Here is a 22,336-nt window from a genome sequence, read left to right on the forward strand (position 1 = left end):
CCTATGTTGAAAATCTGCCCCTTTATCAATAATATTGGGGATGAAATGGTATTCACTGAGAAACATGGACCTGATTCCCCACTCTTTACTCTAGCATTACTCTGGGTTAACTCAGTTGAAATCAATGGAATAACACCAGGATAAAACTGGAGTAACCCAGTAGTGAATCAGAAACTATATCCTTAAATAAACCTAAACTCCTTGATTGTTCACCAGGGCTAGTGCTCTTCTGGAGTTGTATAGGTTGACTATGGCAATTTATTTTAAAACAAATCTTTTCTTGAAAGAGTTGGGCTGCTTCTTGCATTCTCTTTTGAGATTCACTTGCACTAGCTCATTTTTTTAGCCAAAAAAGTGTGTGTATTAAACAATTTATTAAAGAAAAAGAAAATTGATTCTACTACTACTATAATTTTCTTCCACAGAGTCCTAAATATCTGAGCAGAAGCTGTCTTTCCCCATTATCTTGGCCAACCACCCAAACAGTTGTTATCTACCTAAAGCACTGACTCAAAAATATGAGCTGGCCCCAGTGGGGATTGTGTAGCGTGCAAAAAAATAATAGCTAGATATCAGAAACTGCTTCTGGCAGCAAATTGTGCCAGGGATCAGTTTGGAATAGCACAAATGCCAGCGCATAGCCTGGAATCCGGCCCACAAATGTCTGACTCTTACTGAAGTATTTCAATACCCTCCTGCGGAGGTGATTTCACATGTTAATTATGAGTTGCATAGAAGCTGCATTAATATCCGCAAATAACAGACCAAACATAGACTTGATGTTAGTAACTTCCACTGTTTTCAGCAGGAGTTGCACCTGCTTAATCTCAGGGCTGAATTTGACCTCTTGTCTTCTGAGTTTCTTTCAATTATGAAAAGTGGAATTTTGGCTGCCTCTGGGCCTGATCCTGAAACAGGATCCAAATAGGCAGAGACCCTTGACTTCTGTGGGATTTCATCCCGGTGTAAAGTAGCTCCACGCAGGCTGAGGGGTTCTCAGACCAGATTGTAGGGCTGGGGCCCCAGTGCAAAACTATCACTAAAGGAAAGTTGAACTGGATTGAAAAGGAAGAAATTCACACAGTGATGGATTTCCTAGTTCTCCTGAAACTTCCGTGAGTTGTTAAAATGAGGTAATTTTCATATTTTCTAGGCAAACATATGGTCTTACTATATAGTGGATCAGATGCTCAGGTGGTGTAAATTGGTGTAGCTCCACTGATCTCAATGGACCTACACTCTTTTACACCAGCTCAAAATGTCCATTGGCACCATTCATCACAAATGGCTCCTTCTGAAGCAGTCATTGTCTCGATTTTGCTGTATTTTCTTTAGGTTAGATCTACTGTCTTCTTTAAATCTATAAAATGCTTAGATACCTTTATCTTAATATTTTTACTAGTAAACACTTTCAGAGATCACAAACAAACAGTATAGAAGCATGGTCTCTTACCTTATTTCTCTTAAATAAATTCAGGAAATCCAAATCAGTGGTGTCTGATATTCCTCCATGTACTATTAGTACTTTGCTGTCAATGACAGTGGCAAGGGGAAGCCAGCTATAAACATCTTGCAGAAGATTTAAAATTTTTTTGCTATGGGACTGTAAAATGTATTATTTTATTAGATATCATTCTTGAAAGCCTTTGGTGCTAATCACAACAAGTAACTAGTGTAGAAGTTTCTTTTGACCTCATTGTTTTGCTCGGACTTCAATAATCTGTATGAACAATTCTGCCCATTGTTTTAACCCAGAAATATAGTATGAATATATACATTCCAAAATTTACCTTCTGCCTTGATTCTCCCTTGATCATTTCGTTGCTCTTTTAGCTTCATTTTTTCTGATGTTTATTGTTTGACTTCATAAACTTTTCCTATTTCACCTCATACATCTCTGGACATAAATAAAACTAACAGTTCAAATTCTAATCTCATGGTTACACTTGTGTAAATGCAAAATAATTCCACTGATCTTGATGGAATTATTCTGTATTTACACTACATTCCTGAGAGCAAACCTTGTTGACACACACTTCAGTTTGCACATGTTGGAAGCAAATAAGGGGGGAGAGAGGATATCTTACCCGGTACTTCTTCATAACTTCTTTTGTGAAGCCATATCTGAAAAACAGAGGCAGCATCATGAACTGGCTTTCTGCATGATCACTTTTCACTATAATCCTGCAATAGTTTCTATGATTCAACACATCTGCCATTATAGCTAGTGCACACGTTGTAAATCTTTAACAATAATAATTACAAAAAATGAGGACTACAGTAATTTCTAGGAATTCTCCATTCCCTCTTTTCCTCTTCCATCCCCATAACTTTTCCAACATTTTCCTGATTTAACCGTATAAACAAATGGCTTTCCTCTACTCTCTGATTCATTTAGTTGAGGATGAGTTTTGACCATTATACAATGTTAATGGAGCCAGAACTTTCTGGGCAGAAACAGAACTCAGAGCAAAAGGAATTGGTGGTCTCTTGCCCATTAGCAAAAGAGAAACTTCATGCAATTCAAAGGCACCTAAGTGACTTCAGAGCACAAGTCCCAGTGAAAGTCAATGGAAACTGTCCTCTTAAGTCATTTACGTTCTTTCCAAAAGCTTGCCCACCATGTCTGTGCTTCACGAAGGGTAGGATTCTGATCTTCCATTGGTTTTATATGATTGTAACTCCACTGATTTCAGTGGAATGAAGTCCCCACACCTCTCAGCCTTCAAATTAGCTAATGTGATACAACCACCCAAAATATATGACAAATGACCTTAATGTGGAACACCTTAGCTTTCTTGCACATCACACCATAATTGACAGATTTATGTTTTTTCACTATAAACCCCATTTTTAAGGATATTGTCTCACTGTGTGAATTAAACAAACCAGTTTTTTAAAAAACAACATTGGAAAAATAAATGTCATTATGTGCAACCATAAGGATCCTCTCCTATGGAACATCAACAAGATTTGAATTCTGAACCTGTACTCCCCTGCATAGCTCTCTAGCACTTGAGCTAATAGAGTAATTTATCCTCTGTGTAATGATCACAAGAGGGGGACACAACTATTTGGTCAGGCAACTATTTTCTAGACAGCAGTAGAATGTTGGGGAATCAGGATTGCTGGATTCTCTTCCTGTGCCTGGGAGAAGTGTTGTCCAGTGGTGAGACCCCTGGGAACAATCAGGATAGCTAATAATGTTGCTTTGGCACATCTTTTTCTGAGCTGCAGCATGGCTGAATGGATGAGATGTGGGTCTGCCCACATCCTTAGCTTTTCCCGAGATCACTTTGTGCAGCCTTTCAATTCTCTTATTTGTACAATGAAGGAGGTCTGACGCTAACCTGTCTCCTAAGGCTGGGGTACGACTCCTTGGTCAATAATAAATGCTGAGAAACAGCCGCCAGTAGCAGTAGGATTTTAGCTCATGGTCTCCTGGCTCCTATCTTAGTGCATTTCTCTTGGTGTTACGACGTATTTGGACAGGGAGCATCGCTTGTTTGTTGATGGAACACCACCTGCCTTATCAGTGCTGTGGAACAGGCAACCCGATTCAAACAAAATATGGATTGTGCCTCAAAATCTCGTACACTTGAAAGCTCTGCAAAGTCGATTGACTTCAGTGGGCTTTGAATTGGGCCCTGAGTGAGAAATGAATCAGATCCATGTTTAAGTTAGTAGAAATATCCCTTCCCCCTGCTAGATTAAGATGCATCATTAACATCTGAGTGCCCAATAAAACACTGGTTTCTGTATGAGACAAGCCTGTGGAAACTAGATTCATCATAACCTTAGCAAAAGGATCAAAAAGGTGTTCTTCTCTGTGACATTTGCATGGTAAAAGGACCGAAGAAAATGTTACCTCAGATTCATGATATGGTCTTCATGGTTCCCTCTGTTCAAGTGTAAATGGTTGGGGTAGACAAGAAGAAAGGCAAACAGGATAATAAGTATTTCTATGGAATTTTCCCCCCTATCCACAAAATCTCCATTAAAAAGGTAAGGGTTTTCTTCTGAAGGCAGGCCGTTCTGCAGGAGGAAACAAAACAAAGTTAGTGAGGCAATGTACTTAATAGGTATAGCTTGAAATTAATTTCCAAAAACAAAGGCTAGAGGTTTTCAGATTGTATGTCATGTTATGGTTGTTTTTATAATATGATAAAGTGGAGCTGCAAGCAACACAGGTTATATTGCTAGATCATCTACATAATACATGGATTTAGAGAGACAGTACTGTCACATTGTTCTCTCCTTTTTAGGACAGAGGTGCCCACACTGTGATCTTTGGACTACTAGAGGTTTGCAAAGTACTTGCTGGTGATGACTCATGGAAATCTGACTCCTTATGTGGTGCTAACGCTAAGCCTTGCTTCCACCTGCTAAATTATATTAAAAAGGAGCAATCAAATCATTACTCTCCTAATGTAATATTATTTTCCCATAAATGCCATTGCTGCGAGGAAGTGGTACAATTGGAAATGGCAGGGAGGAGGTCTGTTCATCATGAATAGGAGGCGAGGTGCCCATGAGACACTCTACAGTTAAGAGTGAAAAAGTCTGAGAAGCCCGGAGTTAGCATACTCAAGAAGAAAGCTATGATCTAAAAAGTTCTCAGACTCGGGACAAGGGATCTGGGATTTGTAGGTATAGTAATAATCCACACTTTGTAGTTCAGAAAATATAGGGTAATTCATTTTTATTCATAGATTCATAGATTTCTAGGACTGGAAGGGACCTCGAGAGGTCATCGAGTCCAGTCCCCTGCCCTCATGGCAGGACCGAATACTGTCTAGACCATCCCTGATAGACATTTATCTAACCTACTCTTAAATATCTCCAGAGATGGAGATTCCACAACCTCCCTAGGCAGTTTATTCCAGTGTTTAACCACCCTGACAGTTAGGAACTTTTTCCTAATGTCCAACCTAGACCTCCCTTGCTGCAGTTTAAGCCCATTGCTTCTTGTTCTATCCTTAGAGGCTAAGGTGAACAAGTTTTCTCCCTCCTCCTTATGACACCCTTTTAGATACCTGAAAACTGCTATCATGTCCCCTCTCAGTCTTCTCTTTTCCAAACTAAACAAACCCAATTCTTTCAGCCTTCCTTCATGGGTCATGTTCTCAAGACCTTTAATCATTCTTGTTGCTCTTCTCTGGACCCTCTCCAATTTCTCCACATCTTTCTTGAAATGCGGTGCCCAGAACTGGACACAATACTCCAGTTGAGGCCTAACCAGCGCAGAGTAGAGTGGAAGAATGACTTCTCGTGTCTTGCTCACAACACACCTGTTAATACATCCCAGAATCATGTTTGCTTTTTTTGCAACAGAATCACACTATTGACTCATATTTAGCTTGTGGTCAATTATAACCCCTAGATCCCTTTCTGCCCTACTCCTTCCTAGACAGTCTCTTCCCATTCTGTATGTGTGAAACTGATTGTTCCTTCCTAAGTGGAGCACTTTGCATTTGTCTTTGTTAAACTTCATCCTATTCACCTCAGACCATTTCTCCAATTTGTCCAGATCATTTTGAATTATGACTCTGTCCTCCAAACAGTTGCAATCCCTCCCAGTTTGGTATCATCCACAAACTTAATAAGCGTACTTTCTATGCCAATATCTAAGTTGTTAATGAAGATATTGAACAGAGCCGGTCCCAAAACAGACCCCTGCAGAACCCCACCTATTATGCCTTTCCAGCAGGATTGGGAACCATTAATAACAACTCTCTGAGTATGGTTATCCAGCCAGTTATGCACCCATCTTATAATAGCCCCATCTAAATTGTATTTGCCTAGTTTATCGATAAGAATATCATGCGGAACCGTATCAAATGCCTTACTAAAGTCTAGGTATACCACATCCACAGCTGAATGACAATTTAGAGATATACCTTAGTGAATCTATTGTACTATGTTTTACCTGCATTGGTTGTCAACATACCAGTGGGTACTGTCAGCTTACAGGAAGCATGACGGCAATGTTTGTATCTCCATCATTTCTAAGGGATATGAATGTTAAAACGGTTTATTCCACTTATGACTTGCTATAGAGATCACCCTGCCAGAAAGAAACCCACTAGACCTTGGCATACAGATGCATTACTGGCAGATTATCACCATACACATTAACACAGTACAACTCCAATACTGTGAAGTCATCCAAAGCATTACATACCCAGGGCACAGCACAGGTTACTCAGCATTTCTTGGACAGCTATGAGATTCCTTGACAAAGTGCCTCCCAATTGACTTCATTCTGGGGAGTGAAATGGGACACTAATGGGCCCCACCATTGTATGCAAGTTGGTGACCTAAGGCCTGATCCAAAGCCTGATGAAGTAACAGGGCATCTTTCCATTGATTTCAATGGGTTTGGATCAGGCGTCTGATGATTGGTGTTTGCCCTGCTATTAAAAGAGAGCGGTATTTGATTTCTGATTCTGGTCTCTCAATTCTCTGGAGAGCACAGGCTGGGAATGTTTCAAAAGCAGCATGCTGATCCCCTGCAGCAACTTCCCTCTGATTCAGGGAGTTTCTGAATTAAAGGTCACAAAAAGGACTATAACTATGAGAGTCTGAAGATGAATTAAAGTAATAATTAAAAAAAAAAGGAGGAAGGAAGGAATCCTTGAGGCTTCAGAAAGGGCAGGGACATCCACAGAGGAGGAAAAGGCAAGGAACTGATATTAGTATGTGGAAAGTTGGATTGATTGGAGTAACATCAACTGGCGTTAGTTCTCTAAGCTCTACCAATTCTCTCTTGGAAAAGCTTGAGACAGCCCTACTTTTTAAAAACAAGTTTAGATTTTGAATTTAAAACACAATTATACCTGGATTCCAAATTCAAAGTGGTATTTTAGCTCTTCGATGTTCTCTTGTCAAGTTTTAAAGTGATTTCCATTTCTCCAATGTTCACTTAGAAACGTAAATAGCTGGAGAACCGCATGGTGACTTGCCTGCCTGGTGCAAAGGTTGCGGATCTCTTGAGGCATCTAGACAGACTTATGTGTAGTGCTGGGGAGGAGCCGGTGGTCCTGGTACATGTAGGTACCAATGACATAGGGAAGGGTAGGAGAGATGTCCTGGAGGCCAAATTTAGGCTGCTAGGGAAGAGACTGAAATCCAGGACCTCTATGGTGACATTCTCAGAAATGCTCCCAGTTCCACGCGCAGGGCCAGGTAGGCAGGCAGAGCTTCAGAGTCTCAATGCGTGGATGAGACGATGGTGTAGAGATGAGGGGTTTACATTCATTAGGAACTGGGGAAACTTTTGGGATGGGGGGAGCCTATACAGGAGAGATGGGCTCCACCTAAACCAAAGTGGAACCAGACTGCTGGCACTAAACATTAAAAAGGTTGTAGAGCAGTTTTTAAACTAGGAGATGGGGAAAAGCCGACTGCTGCAGAGGAGCATGTGGATTGGACAGAGACTTCTCTTAGGGGAGAGTCTAACGATAGAGAATTTCCAGGTTATAGTCAGGAGCAGAGGATGGAGGAGGATAATGTAAGGGCCAGATCAGATGATAAACATTCACATAAAGAATCGGACACATCAGAAAAGGGCAGACAAATAAACAGTGACAAGTTTTTAAAATGCATGTACACAAATGCTAGAAGTCTAAATAAAGGAGGATATTGATATAATAGGCATCACAGAAACCTGGTGGACTGAGAGCAATCAATGGGACACAATCATTCCGGGGTACAAAATATATCGGAAGGACAGAACAGGTCGTGCGGGGGGGGGGGGAGGAGTGGCACTATATGTGAAAGAAAATGTAGAACAAATGAAGTAAAAACCTTAAATGAATCCACATGTTCCATAGAATCTCTATGGATAGAAATTTCATGCTCTAATAAGAATATAACATTAGGGATCTATTATAGACCACTTGACCAGGACAGCGATAGTTATGATGAAATGCTAAGGGAAATTAGAGAGGCTATCAAAATTAAGAACCCAATAATAGTGGGGGATTTCAATTATCCCCATATTGACTGGGAACATTTCACTTCAGGATGAAATGCAGAGATAAAATTTCTCGATACTTTAAATGACTGCTTCATGGAGTAGCTGGCACAGGAACCCACAAGGGGAGAGGCAACTCTAGATTTAGTCCTGAGTGCAGCGCAGGAGCTGGTCCAAGAGATAATTATAAAAGGACCGCTTGGAAATAGTGACCATAATACAATAGCATTCAACATCCCTGTGGTGGGAAGAACATCTCAACAGCCCAACACTGTTGCATTTAATTTCAAAAGGAGGAACTATGCAAAAATGAGGGGGTTAGTTAAACAGAAGTTAAAAAGTACAGTGACTAAAGTGAAATCCCTGCAAGCTGCATGGGCGCTTTTTAGAGACACCATAATAACTTCAATGTATACCCCAAATTAAGAAACACAGTAAAAGAACTAAAAAAGAGTCACCATGGCTTAACAACCAAAAGAAGCAGTGAGGGATAAAAAGACTTCCTTTAAAAAGTGGAAGTCAAATCCTAGTGAGGCAAATAGAAAGGAGCATACACGCTGCCAGATTAAGTGCAAGAATGTAATAAGAAAAGCCAAAGAGGTGTTTGAAGAACGGCTAGCCAAAAACTCCAAAGGTAATAACAAAATGTTTTTTAAGTATATCAGAAGCAGGAAGCCTGCTAAACAACCAGTGGGGCCCCTTGATGATCGAGATACAAAAGGAGCGCTTAAAGACGATAAAGTCATTGCGGAGAAACTAAATGGATTCTTTGCTTCAGTCTTCACGGCTGAGGAAGTTAGGGAGATTCCCAAACCTGAGCTGGCTTTTGTAGGTGACAAATCTGAGGAACTGTCACAGATAGAAGTGTCACTAGAGGAGGTTTTGTAATTAATTGATAAACTTAACATTAACAAGTCACCGGGACCAGATGGCATTCACCCAAGAGTTCTGAAAGAACTCAAATGTGAAGTTGCGGAACTATTAACTAAGGTTTGTAACCTGTCCTTTAAATCGGCTTCTGTACCCAATGACTGGAAGTTAGCTAATATAACGCCAATATTTAAAAAGGGCTCTAGAGGTGATCCCGGCAATTACAGACCGTTAAGTCTAACGTCGGTACCGGGCAAATTAGTCGAAACAATAGTTAAGAATAAAATTGTCAGATACATAGAAAAACAAACTGTTGAGCAATAGTCAACATGGTTTCTGTAAAGGGAAATCGTGTCTTACTAATCTATTAGAGTTCTTTGAAGGGGTCAACAAACATGTGGACAAGGGGGATCCAGTGGACATAGTGTACTTAGATTTCCAGGAAGCCTTTGACAAGGTCCCTCACCAAAGACTCTTACGTAAATTAAGTTGTCAAGGGATAAAAGGGAAGGTCCTTTCATGGATTGAGAACTGGTTAAAAGACCGGGAACAAAGGGTAGAAATTAATGGTAAATTCTCAGATTGCAGAAGGGTAACTTGTGGTGTTCCCCAAGGGTCAGTCCTCGGACCAATCCTATTCAACTTATTTATAAATGATCTGGAGAAAGGGGTAAACAGTGAGGTGGCAAAGTTTGCAGATGATACTAAACTGCTCAAGATAGTTAAGACCAAAGCAGACTGTGATGAACTTCAAAAAGATCTCACAAAACTAAGTGATTGGGCAACAAAATGGCAAATGAAATTTAATGTGGATAAATGTAAAGTAATACACATTGGAAAAAATAACCCCAACTATACATACAATATGATGGGGGCTAATTTAGCTACAACAAGTCAGGAAAAAGATCTTGGAGTCAACGTGGACAGTTCTCTGAAGATGTCCGCGCAGTGTGCAGAGGTGGTCAAAAAAGCAAACAGGACGTTAGGGATCATTAAAAAGGGGATAGAGAATAAGACTGAGAATATATTATTGCTCTTATATAAATCTTGAATACTGCATACAGATGTGGTCTCCTCATCTCAAAAAAGATATACTGGCACTAGAAAAGGTTCAGAAAAGGGTAACTAAAATGATTAGGGGTATGGAACGGGTCCCATATGAGGAGAGATTAAAGAGACTAGGACTCTTCAGCTTGGAAAAGAGGAGACTAAGGGGGGGATATGATAGAGGTATATAAAATCATGAGTGGTGTGGAGAAAGTGAATAAGGAAAAGTTATTTACTTATTCCCATAATACAAGAACTAGGGGTCACCAAATGAAATTAATAGGCAGCAGGTTTAAAACAAATACAAGGAAGTTCTTCTTCACGCAGCGCACAGTCAACTTGTGGAACTCCTTACCTGTGGAGGTTGTGAAGGCTAGGACTATAACAGCGTTTAAAAGAGAACTGGATAAATTCATGGTGGTTAAGTCCATTAATGGCTATTAGCCAGGATGGGTAAGGAATGGTGTCCCTAGCCTCTGTTTGTCAGAGGATGGAGATGGATAGCAGGAGAGAGATCACTTGATCATTGCCTGTTGGTCCACTCCCTCTGGGGCACCTGGCATTGGCCACTGTCGGTAGATAGGATACTGGGCTAGATGACCTTTGGTCTGACCCGGTACGGCTGTTCTTATGTTCACTGACAGTCATAGTTCCAAAGCAAAACAAAATTAAAATCTATAGAAGCTTGAGACACTTCAGAGATGAGAACAAAAAATAGCTCTCCAATGATTTGCAGACTAGTTCTGTGAGGCTGTTTGCTGCTGGGCATCATTATTGTCTCTTCTGTGTTAGTGGTTAATTAGCTTCTCTTTGTTATCTGCCTTCTATTCAGCTTCAGGGTATCTCTACACATCAGTTTAACAGAGTCTAATTTAGCAATAAACAATTTAAAATTTCAAGGCGTTGGGTGAATGACTGGCAACACTGTAATTTAACAAAGACTCATGCACGGAATGAAGCATCTACAAATTGGACACTTCGGTTAAGAAAAGGTGAGATAATCTTCTTTAAAAAATGAAAGCAAAAAGTATCAGGCATAATATTATGTAAAATACTTCAACTGATCATCAATTTTTTCATTTAAACCTATGTAACTCCTATCCTTTTTTTTATTCATTAATGGTTCAGAGATGTGTATACATTGTGGCAAAAATCATAAGGATAGAAAACCAATGAGTGTATAGTAAGCAACATCTGTAACTGAAAAGGGGGTTAGCAGCCATGTCCAATCCACCAAGCTCAGTAGACAGCTGAGTTAATGGAATTCTTCAGCTGTGTGTGTTTAGAGAGTTGTATCACTTTGTCCCTCTGATGGGGAGCTAATAGCCCTTGTTAGCTCAAAGGAAGAAATTCCTTTTAAGTTTAAGAACGTGGTGCTGATAGAGTTGCAAATGGATCCCAGATGTGGTGCTGGCCAGATCCCCAGCTGATATAAACTGCAGCTCCATTTCCTTCAACTGAACTATGCTTTACACAAGTTGAGGGTCTGGAGCTTGTAGGATTGGGCAGGGGGAGGAAGGAAAATTCATTCCTGACCTGCAGCCCTTTTGTGCTGACTATGCCCATGAAAAGTGGCCACAAAACAGCCATTGCCTATAAGCCACCTCCCCCACCCAAGGACACACCTGACATATGGTGCATCCCTGGGATGTCCAGAGCCAGTATAGACCGTTGCACATATATAGGGCCCTACCAAATTTACAGCCATGAAAAACACATCACGGACCACAAAATCTGGTCTCCCCCTCTGAAATCTGGTCTTTTGTGTCTATCATATACAGATTTTGCAGTGGAGACCAGCATTTCTCAAATAGGGGGTCCTGACCCAAAAGGCAGTTGCAGGGGGGTTCACAAGGTTATTTTAGGGGGCTTGCAGTAATGTCACCCTTACTTCTGTGCTGCCTTCAGAGCTGGTCAGCCAGAGAGCAGCAGCTGTTGGCCAGGCGCCCAGCTTTGCAGGCAGCATCCCACCAGAAGCAGCGCCGGAGTAAGGGTGGCAATAACATACCAGGTCATCCTTACTTCTGCGCTGGTGCTGGTGATAGCTCTGCTTTCAGAACTGGGCTTCTGGCAAGCAGCTGCCGCTCTCCAGCTGCCCAGCTCCGAAGGCAGCGCCGCTGCCAGCAGGAGCACAGAAGTAAGGTTAGCAGTACCGCAACCTCCCTACAATAACCTTGCGACCCCTCCTACGCCCCCAATTGCTTTTTGGGTCAGACCCGTTACACTGTGAAATTTCAGATTTAAATAGCTGAAATCATGAAATTTATTATTTTAAAAATCCTGTGACCATGAAATTGACCAAAATGGACTGTGAATATGGCCACTGATTCCAGCAGAATCACGATTTCATCTCTCACACTGAGGGCTGTTTTCATTATTTCATCCTGATTAAGAGACAAACCCTGTTCTCCAATGTCATATTTTAAAAGGGTACATCATATCCAGGGCTGTTTACAGCTATAAACATTCCAGTATTCCCTCCCAAAATAGAGTGTTTTACCATGTCATGTGTTTTGAGTATTGAAAGTGTGCTGAATCCAGCCGTTCTATCATGCTGGTCTAATATGCAATTTGGAAATGGAAAAGTTGTCTCATTGAACTATCAGCTAAAAAGCAGGGAAGCAAAGAAGTAGCTAAAATTGGTAACTTAATAACATGGGAAGTTGACCCCTGCATAGGTCAGTATTGTACTAAATTTTTTTAATTAGGTTTCTGCTTGGACAAAATATTCACGTTTTCAGCTGACAGATGAGTGGAAAGTCTAACGGAGCCAATTAAACAAAGAGGGATTACATCATTCAAGCACCTGGATTAACTCACGCCAGCCTTGGTTCAGTGCAGATGAATACAGAATAATCAGTCACAAAAAGAAATCAGAGGGAGTATCTGTTAAACGGTAAGGTGGTGAATCATACTCAAAAGAAAAGAAATTTGGAACTTATTGTAGGAAAATTCTTATGCCTTCAGCTAAATATACAACTGCAGAGAAGACAGCCTGGAGTTTTATTTTTTCCACGTTAGCAAAGCATAATTATGTTTTATTTAACATGAAACACATGAACAGCTGCTGCAGGCTAAATAGAGGATGCCCAAGATATTTTCATTTTGTGCAAAATTGCATGACTGCTTTCAAAAAAGGGAAAGCTTTTAAGCAGCTAGAAGTGCTCTGCACTTCACTTCCTGTAAATAATTAAAAAAAACACTTTTGTAGATATTGATTGAAAGTGTAAATGGGTTTGGAGAGGTTTGAGAAAACTGCTGCATTCTTCATGATGGCTAAAATCAGCCATGATGTAGGGTTACACCAGAGATGAATTTGGCTCCTTCTCTTTGAAGAACTGAGACTTTACAAAATATTAGAGTAGCACCAGGACTTTGTAGAAGGTACAAGAAGCCATCTCTCATTTTGGTTTATCACACGAGTCCAGGGGCGGGCAAACTTTTTGGCCTCAGGGCCGCACTGGGTTTTGCAAATTATATGGAGGGCTGGTTAGGGGAGGGGGTCATAGCCCAGCCACCCACCTCCTATCTGCCCCCCCGCCCCAGGACTCCTGCCCCATCCAACCCCCCCTGTTCCCTGACGGCCCCTCTGGGACCTCTGCCCCATCCACACACACCCACACTCCCTGTCCCCTGACTGCCCCCAGACCTCTGCTTCCCCATCCAACCCCCCCTCCTTCCTGACTGCTCCCCTGGGACCCCTGTCCCCATTTAACCCTCTTTTTCTCCCCCGGCCACCATCCACACACACCCCCAACCACCACCCCTAACTCCCCTGCCCTCTATCCAACCCCCCCGCTCCCTTCCCCCTTACCACACTACCTGGAGCACCGGTGGCTGGCGGTGCTACAGTCGCGCAGCCCAGCTGGAGCCGGGCCACACACACCCCACTGTTGCCACCACCATGCAGCACAGAGCACCGGGTCAGGCCGGGCTCTGCAGCTGCGCTGCCCCAGGAGCTCACAGCCCTGCCACCAAGAGCATTGTGCCGGTGGCATGGCGAGCTGAAGCTGTGGGTGAAGGGAAACAGCGGGGGAGGGGCCGGGGGTGAGCCTCCCAGGCCAGGAGCTCGGGGGCCGGGCAGGATGGTCCCGTGGGCCGGATGTGGCCTGTGGGTCATACTTTGCCCACCTCTGCACTAGTCTATGCCCTCTGCTTGGCATTCAGTTAAACCATTTGGTTGCTGAGGTGGAAAGATAGCAGTAGCCAAAGAATTGCACAACCTACTGTTCTGTGACTATATATCACATATACAGTACCTAACAATACCTATGTGGTATGCAGTTGCTTTCCTAGTGCCAGCCTAAAGAGTGAAAATGCTCAGGAATAAAGCATCTAATTACCTTGTAGAATATCAGCAAAAGATCATCCAGTTTTCCATGCAAATCACCTAGAGGGAACAGGATATTCAAAGTTTTGTGACAAAGTCTGTTATACCACTCTGATTAAATGAGGTGTCAATATGATTTTATCACATTTTCCCTTGTAGAACTGTCCTTGCACTTGGATTATACAGACTAAATTTTCAAAACGGTGTGCCTGAGCTGCACATCTAAATCTGGCAATTACACACTGCAGTGAGCCTACAATAGCCTTGCATGAAGCTTTAATCTTTTTATGTGGGCCTGTTGGAGGGTAGAAGATCACTTGCACCCTTGAAAAGAGTTAGGTATTTGAAGAGATGGGTACACTATGGACAAACATATTATGAATCTTAATTCTTATATCTGTGCTTTGTTATCAGTGAAGGGTGCCCTAGAAATACTTATGAGAAAAAGACAGGAACCTAGAAATAAGTGTTTAGCATACCTATCATAGAATCATAGAATATCAGGGTTGGAAGGGACCTCAGGAGGTCATCTAGTCCAACCCCCTGCTCAAAGCAGGACCAATTCCCAACTAAATCATCCCAGCCAGGGCTTCGTCAAGCCTGACCTTAAAAACCTCTAAGGAAGGCGATTCCACCACCTCCCTAGGTAACCCATTCCAGTGCTTCACCACCCTCCTAGTGAAAAAGTTTTTGCTAATATTCAACCGTAAGTGCACGCTGGCACTTAAGCAGATGGCCATGCTTAATTGGGCAACTAAATTAATGGTATGCTCACATGTAAATTATTGGGATTTTAAAATACTATTTTTTTTTTTTTAAATCACCTTGTTATCTGACATATATTATATAGCATCTGTTTTATTTGTCTAATTCTGGACCAGAGTTTGGCTGTTATGGCCGGGGATGGGCAGAGAGAGTATAAATAATCTTTCCAAGAACAAGATGCACCAATAATCTCAGTTTTAGCTCTGTCAGGGGGGTTTCTTGTGGAATAGTATACAGTACTATTCAACAGGAGGAATTCATCCCTGTGTAAAGGGATCCTGCACTACTTTAAGTCTTCAAAGTAGACTAAGGAGTGAATTTCCCCTGGATGAGAAGGGGAGCCAGAATCGGGCTCTTAACTTGTATCGCATCATCCAAATAAACATTAAAAAAAGTCTTCCAAATTTACATAAATATATTCAATGATTTCATCCTTTCACCGTCAGTATTAAAAATGGGGTGAGCAGAGGCATTTTTACTCTGTTCATAGGACATATATGCAACTATGTCAGAGCTTGAATCAAGGCCAATTTTAGTCAATTTAAACACTCCCGTAGACTTCAATGGGCTATGGGGTTCAGATAGGAAAATATTTCAGAACAATATTTAATCCTCAGTTTCTGTATGAAGTTCAAAGGGGATCTGGAGGCAGGAAATCTTATTTTAAGTTAATATTTTGGTCTCAACATCAGTAAAAATTAGGCTTTCATCTGCTACAAAACATCTTTTTGGTTTCAAAGGCCATTATTTATTTGAATGGCAGGAAGGGACATCTTTTATGCTGCTTAAATAGTGCAAATGAGGCTCCAAATAGGAGGATACATGTATATTGATTAGCAAGAGAGTACTGATCAGTCAGCAAACGTGAACATACGCGTATTTGGTTCAGATTTTTGGTTTTGTTTTTTTAAGTCTAGTGAACAATAGTTTATCTAAAAGACCTCAATTAGGTGCACAGCTGCACATGTAAAATCCCTTGTTTGCAATTGTATTACATGCTCAACCAACTCTTATGAAAATTGTACACTTAATAGCACCTTATTATTGTAAGTAACTTTGGACAAGTTATAGTTGTCATTTACTATAGCCATTACCATTCTGTTTTGCAGCTAAAACTCCCTACCCAGGCTCTGTTGTCCTTTTATCTATAATCTATGACAGCATAATCAAAATGGATGGATGGTTGGCACTTTTCATTATGAAACTTCTTCCCTGTGTCCCACTACAACACCGCATGAAGATTAAGCCCTATAATGACATTAATCTGTTTAGAAGGCAGAAGGTTTAATAGGCTATTACACATGTTGTTAAATACAATATAATCTATTCCAGAGGCAGGCACGTTGTCAACCAAGGGCCTCATTCTGCCATCTCCATCAATGGCAGCAGTCACGTGAGTGAGGTACGACTAAATGTAAAGATGGCTGAACTTGGCCTGAAACATGGTGAATTTCAGCGTACTGACTACACCCATGGCAGGATGTTTCTATCATATACTCCATAACTCTAATCTTATTAACTGGGAAATATAGGGGCATCATGTGCTACCTCAAAGTAGCACCCTGGAACCTCCATATTCACCATGGTGATACAATTAAGATATGTTTTGTACAAAGTATGCCTTGTGAGGTATCATTTTAAAAGTCTTGATCTGTTGAACATTAATATCCTGTTGGATTGTATGTCCTGTCATTGTTTGTGGAGTTATGAAGTATTGCTATATGTGTGTGTTACTGAAATATGTTGTGAGGTTGGGAACACCCATAACCAGCCTTTCAGTTACAACAAAAGAGTAGCCGTCAATAGCCAGACAGTATTAATGGCTCATCAACACCCAACAAGAAAGAATCCACTATCCCAGAGATTCCTTAGAAAAGGCAAATATAAAATGGAAACTGCTTGATCAATGGGAACTGCCTGGTCCCCACATCACAGCAAAGAGCTTTCCAGCAAGCTGGAAGAAAGTAGAGAGACAGTTACATTATTACTTGGCCTCTCTCTCCTCTCCCCCAATCTCAGCACCTGGAAGCATGTCTGGGAGACAAAGTTTTATAACAGGGGAAGTTTGATCTCAGGCTGGAAAGGGAGTCCAGTCTGTGTTTTGGGGAACTGTAACCTGCTTGTACCATCTGTCAGGGGGGAAAAAAGATGTTCATCTACTCTTGCTTAGAGAAAAGTTTTGGATTTAGAACACGTGTTTCTATTTTTATTTTCTTAAGGAAACTATCTCTGATCTTTATGCCTACCACTTATAATCACTTAAATTCTAGTTTCTGTACATTTTATCCTTACCAGTGAGTTTGTCTAAAGTGCTTGGGAAATCTGTTCAGATTACAAAGGCTGTACATGTCCACTTTCTGCTTCTGGCCAGTGTAAAATGGTACAGTTCTAGGGTGCAAGGCTGGGAAGCTGCGGGAATGTGTATGTGCAGTGCCTATCAGAGGTTGGTAGCTTGATATCAGCATCACAGCGTGAGAGACATCCCAGGCTGGTGGATTTTGGAGAGCTCAGTGGTCCCACAGTCCAGGTTGCACCCTGGGGACCCCGTCACAATGAGTTTCATACCCTTCAGCCCTATTAGGAAATTTTACATCAACTTTGAAATTTTAGGAAGTTCCTCGTGATTTACTGAACATAGAGTTTTAGTCTCTTTGTTTATTTGATACAAAGCATAGCCCAAGAGGGAGCACAGCCTAAGCATTACCCCTTAACTCAGGGAAACACTTACTGAAATTATTGTTGAGCAAGACGTGATGGAAAGTTCTCTTTCTCAAGGACATGAAAGTCAAGCAGTGATGCAGAAAGTAAATGTTGACAACACTAGGTGGCATTTTATATATGGTTATGCAACTTTCAAAAAAACAAACAAAAAAACCCACAATCCCTACTATACTGCAGGTTCCATGTTTTAACACTGACTCACCAAGCAACATCTGACAGGGGGGGGAAAGAGAGGAGGTTTTTGGCTCTCTTAAAATATACCAGTGGTGACTCAACAGCATGAGTTGTAGCAGTTTGGGGAGATTTGCACTTTTCTAAAACCAACTACAAAATTACAGTTATGGCTGCAGTCAGTAATATCCATATCATCCTGTGGCCAAAACCAGCTATATGCCCGGTCATCTTACCACAGATGGTTATCTCCTTGGAGTAGGAGGTCGACAGATGAATGATGTTAGGCATCTGTTTAAGGAGTTTCTTGGTTTCGTGTAGCAGCTGTAGGACATAGCGGGCATGAAGGTGCTGTGAAAGGAATGTGGTGAGACAAAGGAGGCATATTATAAATATACATAAACCATACTACTTCATAAAAGTTCTGCCAACACAGAGACCCACCCACTACCAACAAGTTTGCTACAGGTACTTGCCATTTAAAGATTGTTTACAGTAGACATTTACTTTCTAAACACAATTACAGGCAGCACGGTCTAGGATGAAGAATCAGGAACTCATAAAAACATAAGAATGGCCATACGAGTCAGACCAATGGTTTATCTAGCGCAGTATCCTGTCTTCCAACAGTGGCTGGTGCCAGATGCTTCAGAGGGAATGAACAGAATAGGGCAATTTTTTGAGTGCTCTGTTCCCTGTTGTCCAGTCCCAGCTTCTGGCAGTCAGAGATTTAAGGATACCCAGATCATGGGGTCTTAGAACTCCCAAATTCTAATCCTAGCTTTTCCAGTAAATTGCTTTGGAGAAGTCACTTCACCTGTGTGCCTCAGTTTTCCCACTTGTACAATGGGGTTAATAGGTATTTAATATAGCTCTTTGAATAGATAAAGGCTATACAAATGCTAAGTGTTGTTAAATAACAAAAACAGACTTCCTTTTAGCTGTGAAAATTTAATAACAAGTAGTAAAGTACAAAAGAAAGAAAAAAAACAAGAGAGAGAAAACTAAAGTCAGGGCTGTAAAGTTAATAGTTAATCTGCCTTCTTGTATATAAGCTACTCCTGATGGAATTCTGAGCACCTGCATGGATGCAGAATTCTTATGGTCCGCAGATTTCTGTGCTGCTACGCAGAAAAAATTTGAGTGAGACACATGCCTCTTCCCCATTAGCCCAGGTGGCACATCTGTTCCAGCACCTGGAGCAGCCCTCAGAGACACAAATCACGGGGAGGGAGAGGAGAGGAGGGGCTGGGCATACATGCCTGCATAGGAGACATTAATCACCATCACGGGCTGGGCATGCCTGCCTGCGAACAAGCAAGAGAGACTCTGTCCTTCACCCTTGCTACTGTGGAGCACCCGGCGTGGAGAGGTAGGGCTTTGGGTTGTTAGGCATGAGGCAGGCTCTGTCCCCTGAGGCAGAAATATGGCAGCCTGCCTGCCTACATTCCTTCATTGCAACAAAGCAAGCAGCTGTTTTGCCAGGGTTGGAAATGCAATCAGCCAGTGCTATCCCTTTAAATTGCCTGGCGGCTCATTTTATAGCAGATAACAAGCATTGGAGTGATAGAAAATTCATTCAGTTTTTGCTTGAGAGGGGATAAGGTGTGGAAGAATAAGAGTCTGCTCTGTGCATTCCTACAAACTGTTTCAATGTTTGAAATAAAACACAGTTCTTGATGTGAAAAAAATACATTGTTAATGTTGCTATTGATAGAGAACGAGATTAATTAACTGAGGCAGAAATGTAGCAGCCTGCCTGCTAGTGACATTGTTAATGTTCCTATTGTTAGGTAACTGTTTCCATTCTCAGTAAATTCCCCCAGCAACATAAAATCTGTAAAAGTTTTAAGGCTCCTTTACATTGATATAAAGCAGCCTTAATACAAAAGACAGTAAGGGAATCCTCAGCTAGGAAAACTATGTGCTTTCTCACTTTTTTCCTGTGCCAAAGTGGCACAATGGGGTTAGATTACAGCTCAGGATTTATTTTACTTACACATTAAAAAAAAGACTTTGAAGGCAAATAAAACATTTACCAAGCAGTCAATAAAATGTCAGGACAATCAGAACCAAGCACTTCCCAAAGTACCCAGCCAGGTCCAGATGAAGTTACCAAAGGGCAAAGGGATATTGGTTCTTTTGCACAATGTGAACAGCCTTTACATCATGCATCAAAATCGGCTCCACCATCTTCTCATGCTCGAGAATTCTCTACAAAACTGCATGCAGATGGGGACAAATTATTTTGCACATCCTGGAATGTTGTTCTCAATCATGATTGATGGTCTGTAATTGTGGATCATTTTGCATAAAAAACCCACCTTATTTCGACAAAATATGCAGAATTTTAAAATATTGTGCACAGAATTTTTAATTTTTTGGTACAGAACTCCTCCAGGAGTAAGTAAGCATGAGAATGAAACTCTCAATCTTTAAAACTCATCCATTCTATCTCTTTAAATAAAGCAAAAATACTTTCCCACTGAGATTCCTTTTTTCTTGTACTTCTTGCTCTGTTAATAGTGTCTAGGATGATCCCATCATCCAATGATTGCAGGTCTTTTCATTTAAAAATAGCCATCTCAGAGCACCATCCACCTGAAATTCTACTGAGACTTGCAACCTCTTCCGCTCTGGAAGGTGATACGGGGAGAGGCAAATTCACAGCGGCTAATTACCCCTTCTCCAAAAACTTTTGATCAAAGAATGAGCCTTAAGTCCCACTTGGGAGCGAGAACATTGGTGCTCAAAGATGAAGCCTGTGTTTGATCATTTACTCTTCTATTTACCACAGCTCCTCTTCCTAGATCCATCATTCGAGATATATATTGGAAGCCCCATTTACTCAATAAATTTAAAACTAGGCTGGACTATTAATAGTTAGCACTGAAACTGCAGTTTAAAGTTTCAACTTAATCACTCCCCATAACACCCACCAATGTAAATATTAGCACCATTGTACAGATGGGGAAACAGAGGCAAACAGGCCAAGAATTTGCCCAAGAGCACATACAAGGGAGTCAGTAGCAGAGCTAACTTCAGCTTTCCTAGCTTCTTGACTCATGCTCAGTACTTTAGATCATAACAAATAATCAGTGAATGAACAGCAGAGAATAATCCTGCATTGCCAGAAAGAGTAGAAAGATGTATTACGTCACCTAGTTCACTTAGTTTCTATGACCCTATAATTTAGTCTTCATAACAACTTTTGACATTTCTTAAATTTAGTCAGGATAGTCATAGTCTAAAACCAATACAGTCCCAACTCCTAACTTGCCTGTTGATCCTTGAAAGCATGAAGAAGTGAATTAGTGTCCGCAACAGTCAGGGGAAATGACAGCCGAGGTCCACGGTAGGAGTCTGGGACCTCTATCGTCCGCTCATATTCTAGTAATTGTACATCTGAACCTGTGGTATTAAAATCACTGGGACTATTGAAAAATTGATAAATCAAATCTAGAAAGGGAGGGAGGAAGACAGTGTAGAAAGTCTCATCTTGGAAGGCAACACAAGTTCTGAACTCACATTAATCACTGGTATTTATACTGCTATAACAAAGTGGTTAATTAGTTCCTGCCATTAGTTTGTGGATCAACTACAACTTTCCAACAATTATCTCTGATTTATAAAATAAAAAATACAGTGTCTAAAGTCAGATTGAACATTGCTGCAAAATATTTTTCAACCACAGCCTGTAATTCTAGATTAGGAGAAATTTAGCTATCCAATCTGCCCTCCCTTCCCCCAACATAGATTTGAAGTTTATTGTTAATGATCGATAGCACCTTCTTTATTGTTAATCATCAATAGCTCCTTCACCTGTTTAAAACAATATAACGTTAAACTTTTAATGGGGTTTAAAGCTAATTAGTTTTGTTGTAGTTACTTTCCTATATAGACTCATAGACTTTAAGGTCAGAAGGGACCATTATGATCATCTGGTCTGACCTCCTGCATGCTGCAGGCCACAAAACCGTCCCTACCCTTTCCTTGACTCTGCTAATGAAGTCCCCAAATCCTGTGTTTTAGTGACTTCAATTGGCAGAGAACCCTCCTGCTAGAGATCCCTGCCCCATGCTGCAGAGGAAGGCGAAAAACCTCCAGGGCCTCAGCCAATCTACCCTGGAGGAAAATTCCTTCCCGACCAAAACCTCACTGAAGATTTAGGGCTTGTCTACACTCAAAACACTACAGCAGCACAATTTGCATCACTGCAGCGCTTCAGCACAGACGCTACCTACACCGATGGGAGGGGTTCTCCCACCGACGTAGGTAATCCACCTCCCTGAAAGGCGGTAGTTAGGTTGCCGGAAGAATTCTTACATCGACCTAGCGCTGTCTACATGGGGACTTAGGCTGGCTTAACTACGCAGCTCAGAGGTGTGGATTTTTCCAGACCGATGTAGTTAAACCGACCTAATTTTCTAGTGCAGCCCAGGCCTCAAGCAAAC

General features: G+C 41.3%; 1 protein-coding gene across 1 annotated transcript in view; it reads right to left on the reverse strand.

Moving 5' to 3' along the window:
- The window catches only part of PPEF1 (protein phosphatase with EF-hand domain 1), a gene marked incomplete at its 5' end in the record, with an annotated part of 31,938 nt that extends 10,527 nt beyond the window's left edge, over window positions 1–21,411 (reverse strand). The window contains 6 exons of the mRNA XM_034771944.1: window positions 1,454–1,603; window positions 2,088–2,124; window positions 3,869–4,035; window positions 14,239–14,285; window positions 18,119–18,233; window positions 21,163–21,411. Of these exons, the coding sequence (XP_034627835.1) occupies window positions 1,454–1,603; window positions 2,088–2,124; window positions 3,869–4,035; window positions 14,239–14,285; window positions 18,119–18,233; window positions 21,163–21,411 (765 nt within the window). The remainder of the gene's footprint in view (window positions 1–1,453; window positions 1,604–2,087; window positions 2,125–3,868; window positions 4,036–14,238; window positions 14,286–18,118; window positions 18,234–21,162) is intronic.
- Window positions 21,412–22,336: the final 925 nt, after the last annotated feature.

The sequence above is a fragment of the Trachemys scripta genome, chromosome 1 (assembly GCF_013100865.1).
Source record: "Trachemys scripta elegans isolate TJP31775 chromosome 1, CAS_Tse_1.0, whole genome shotgun sequence".
Lineage (NCBI taxonomy): Eukaryota > Metazoa > Chordata > Testudines > Emydidae > Trachemys > Trachemys scripta.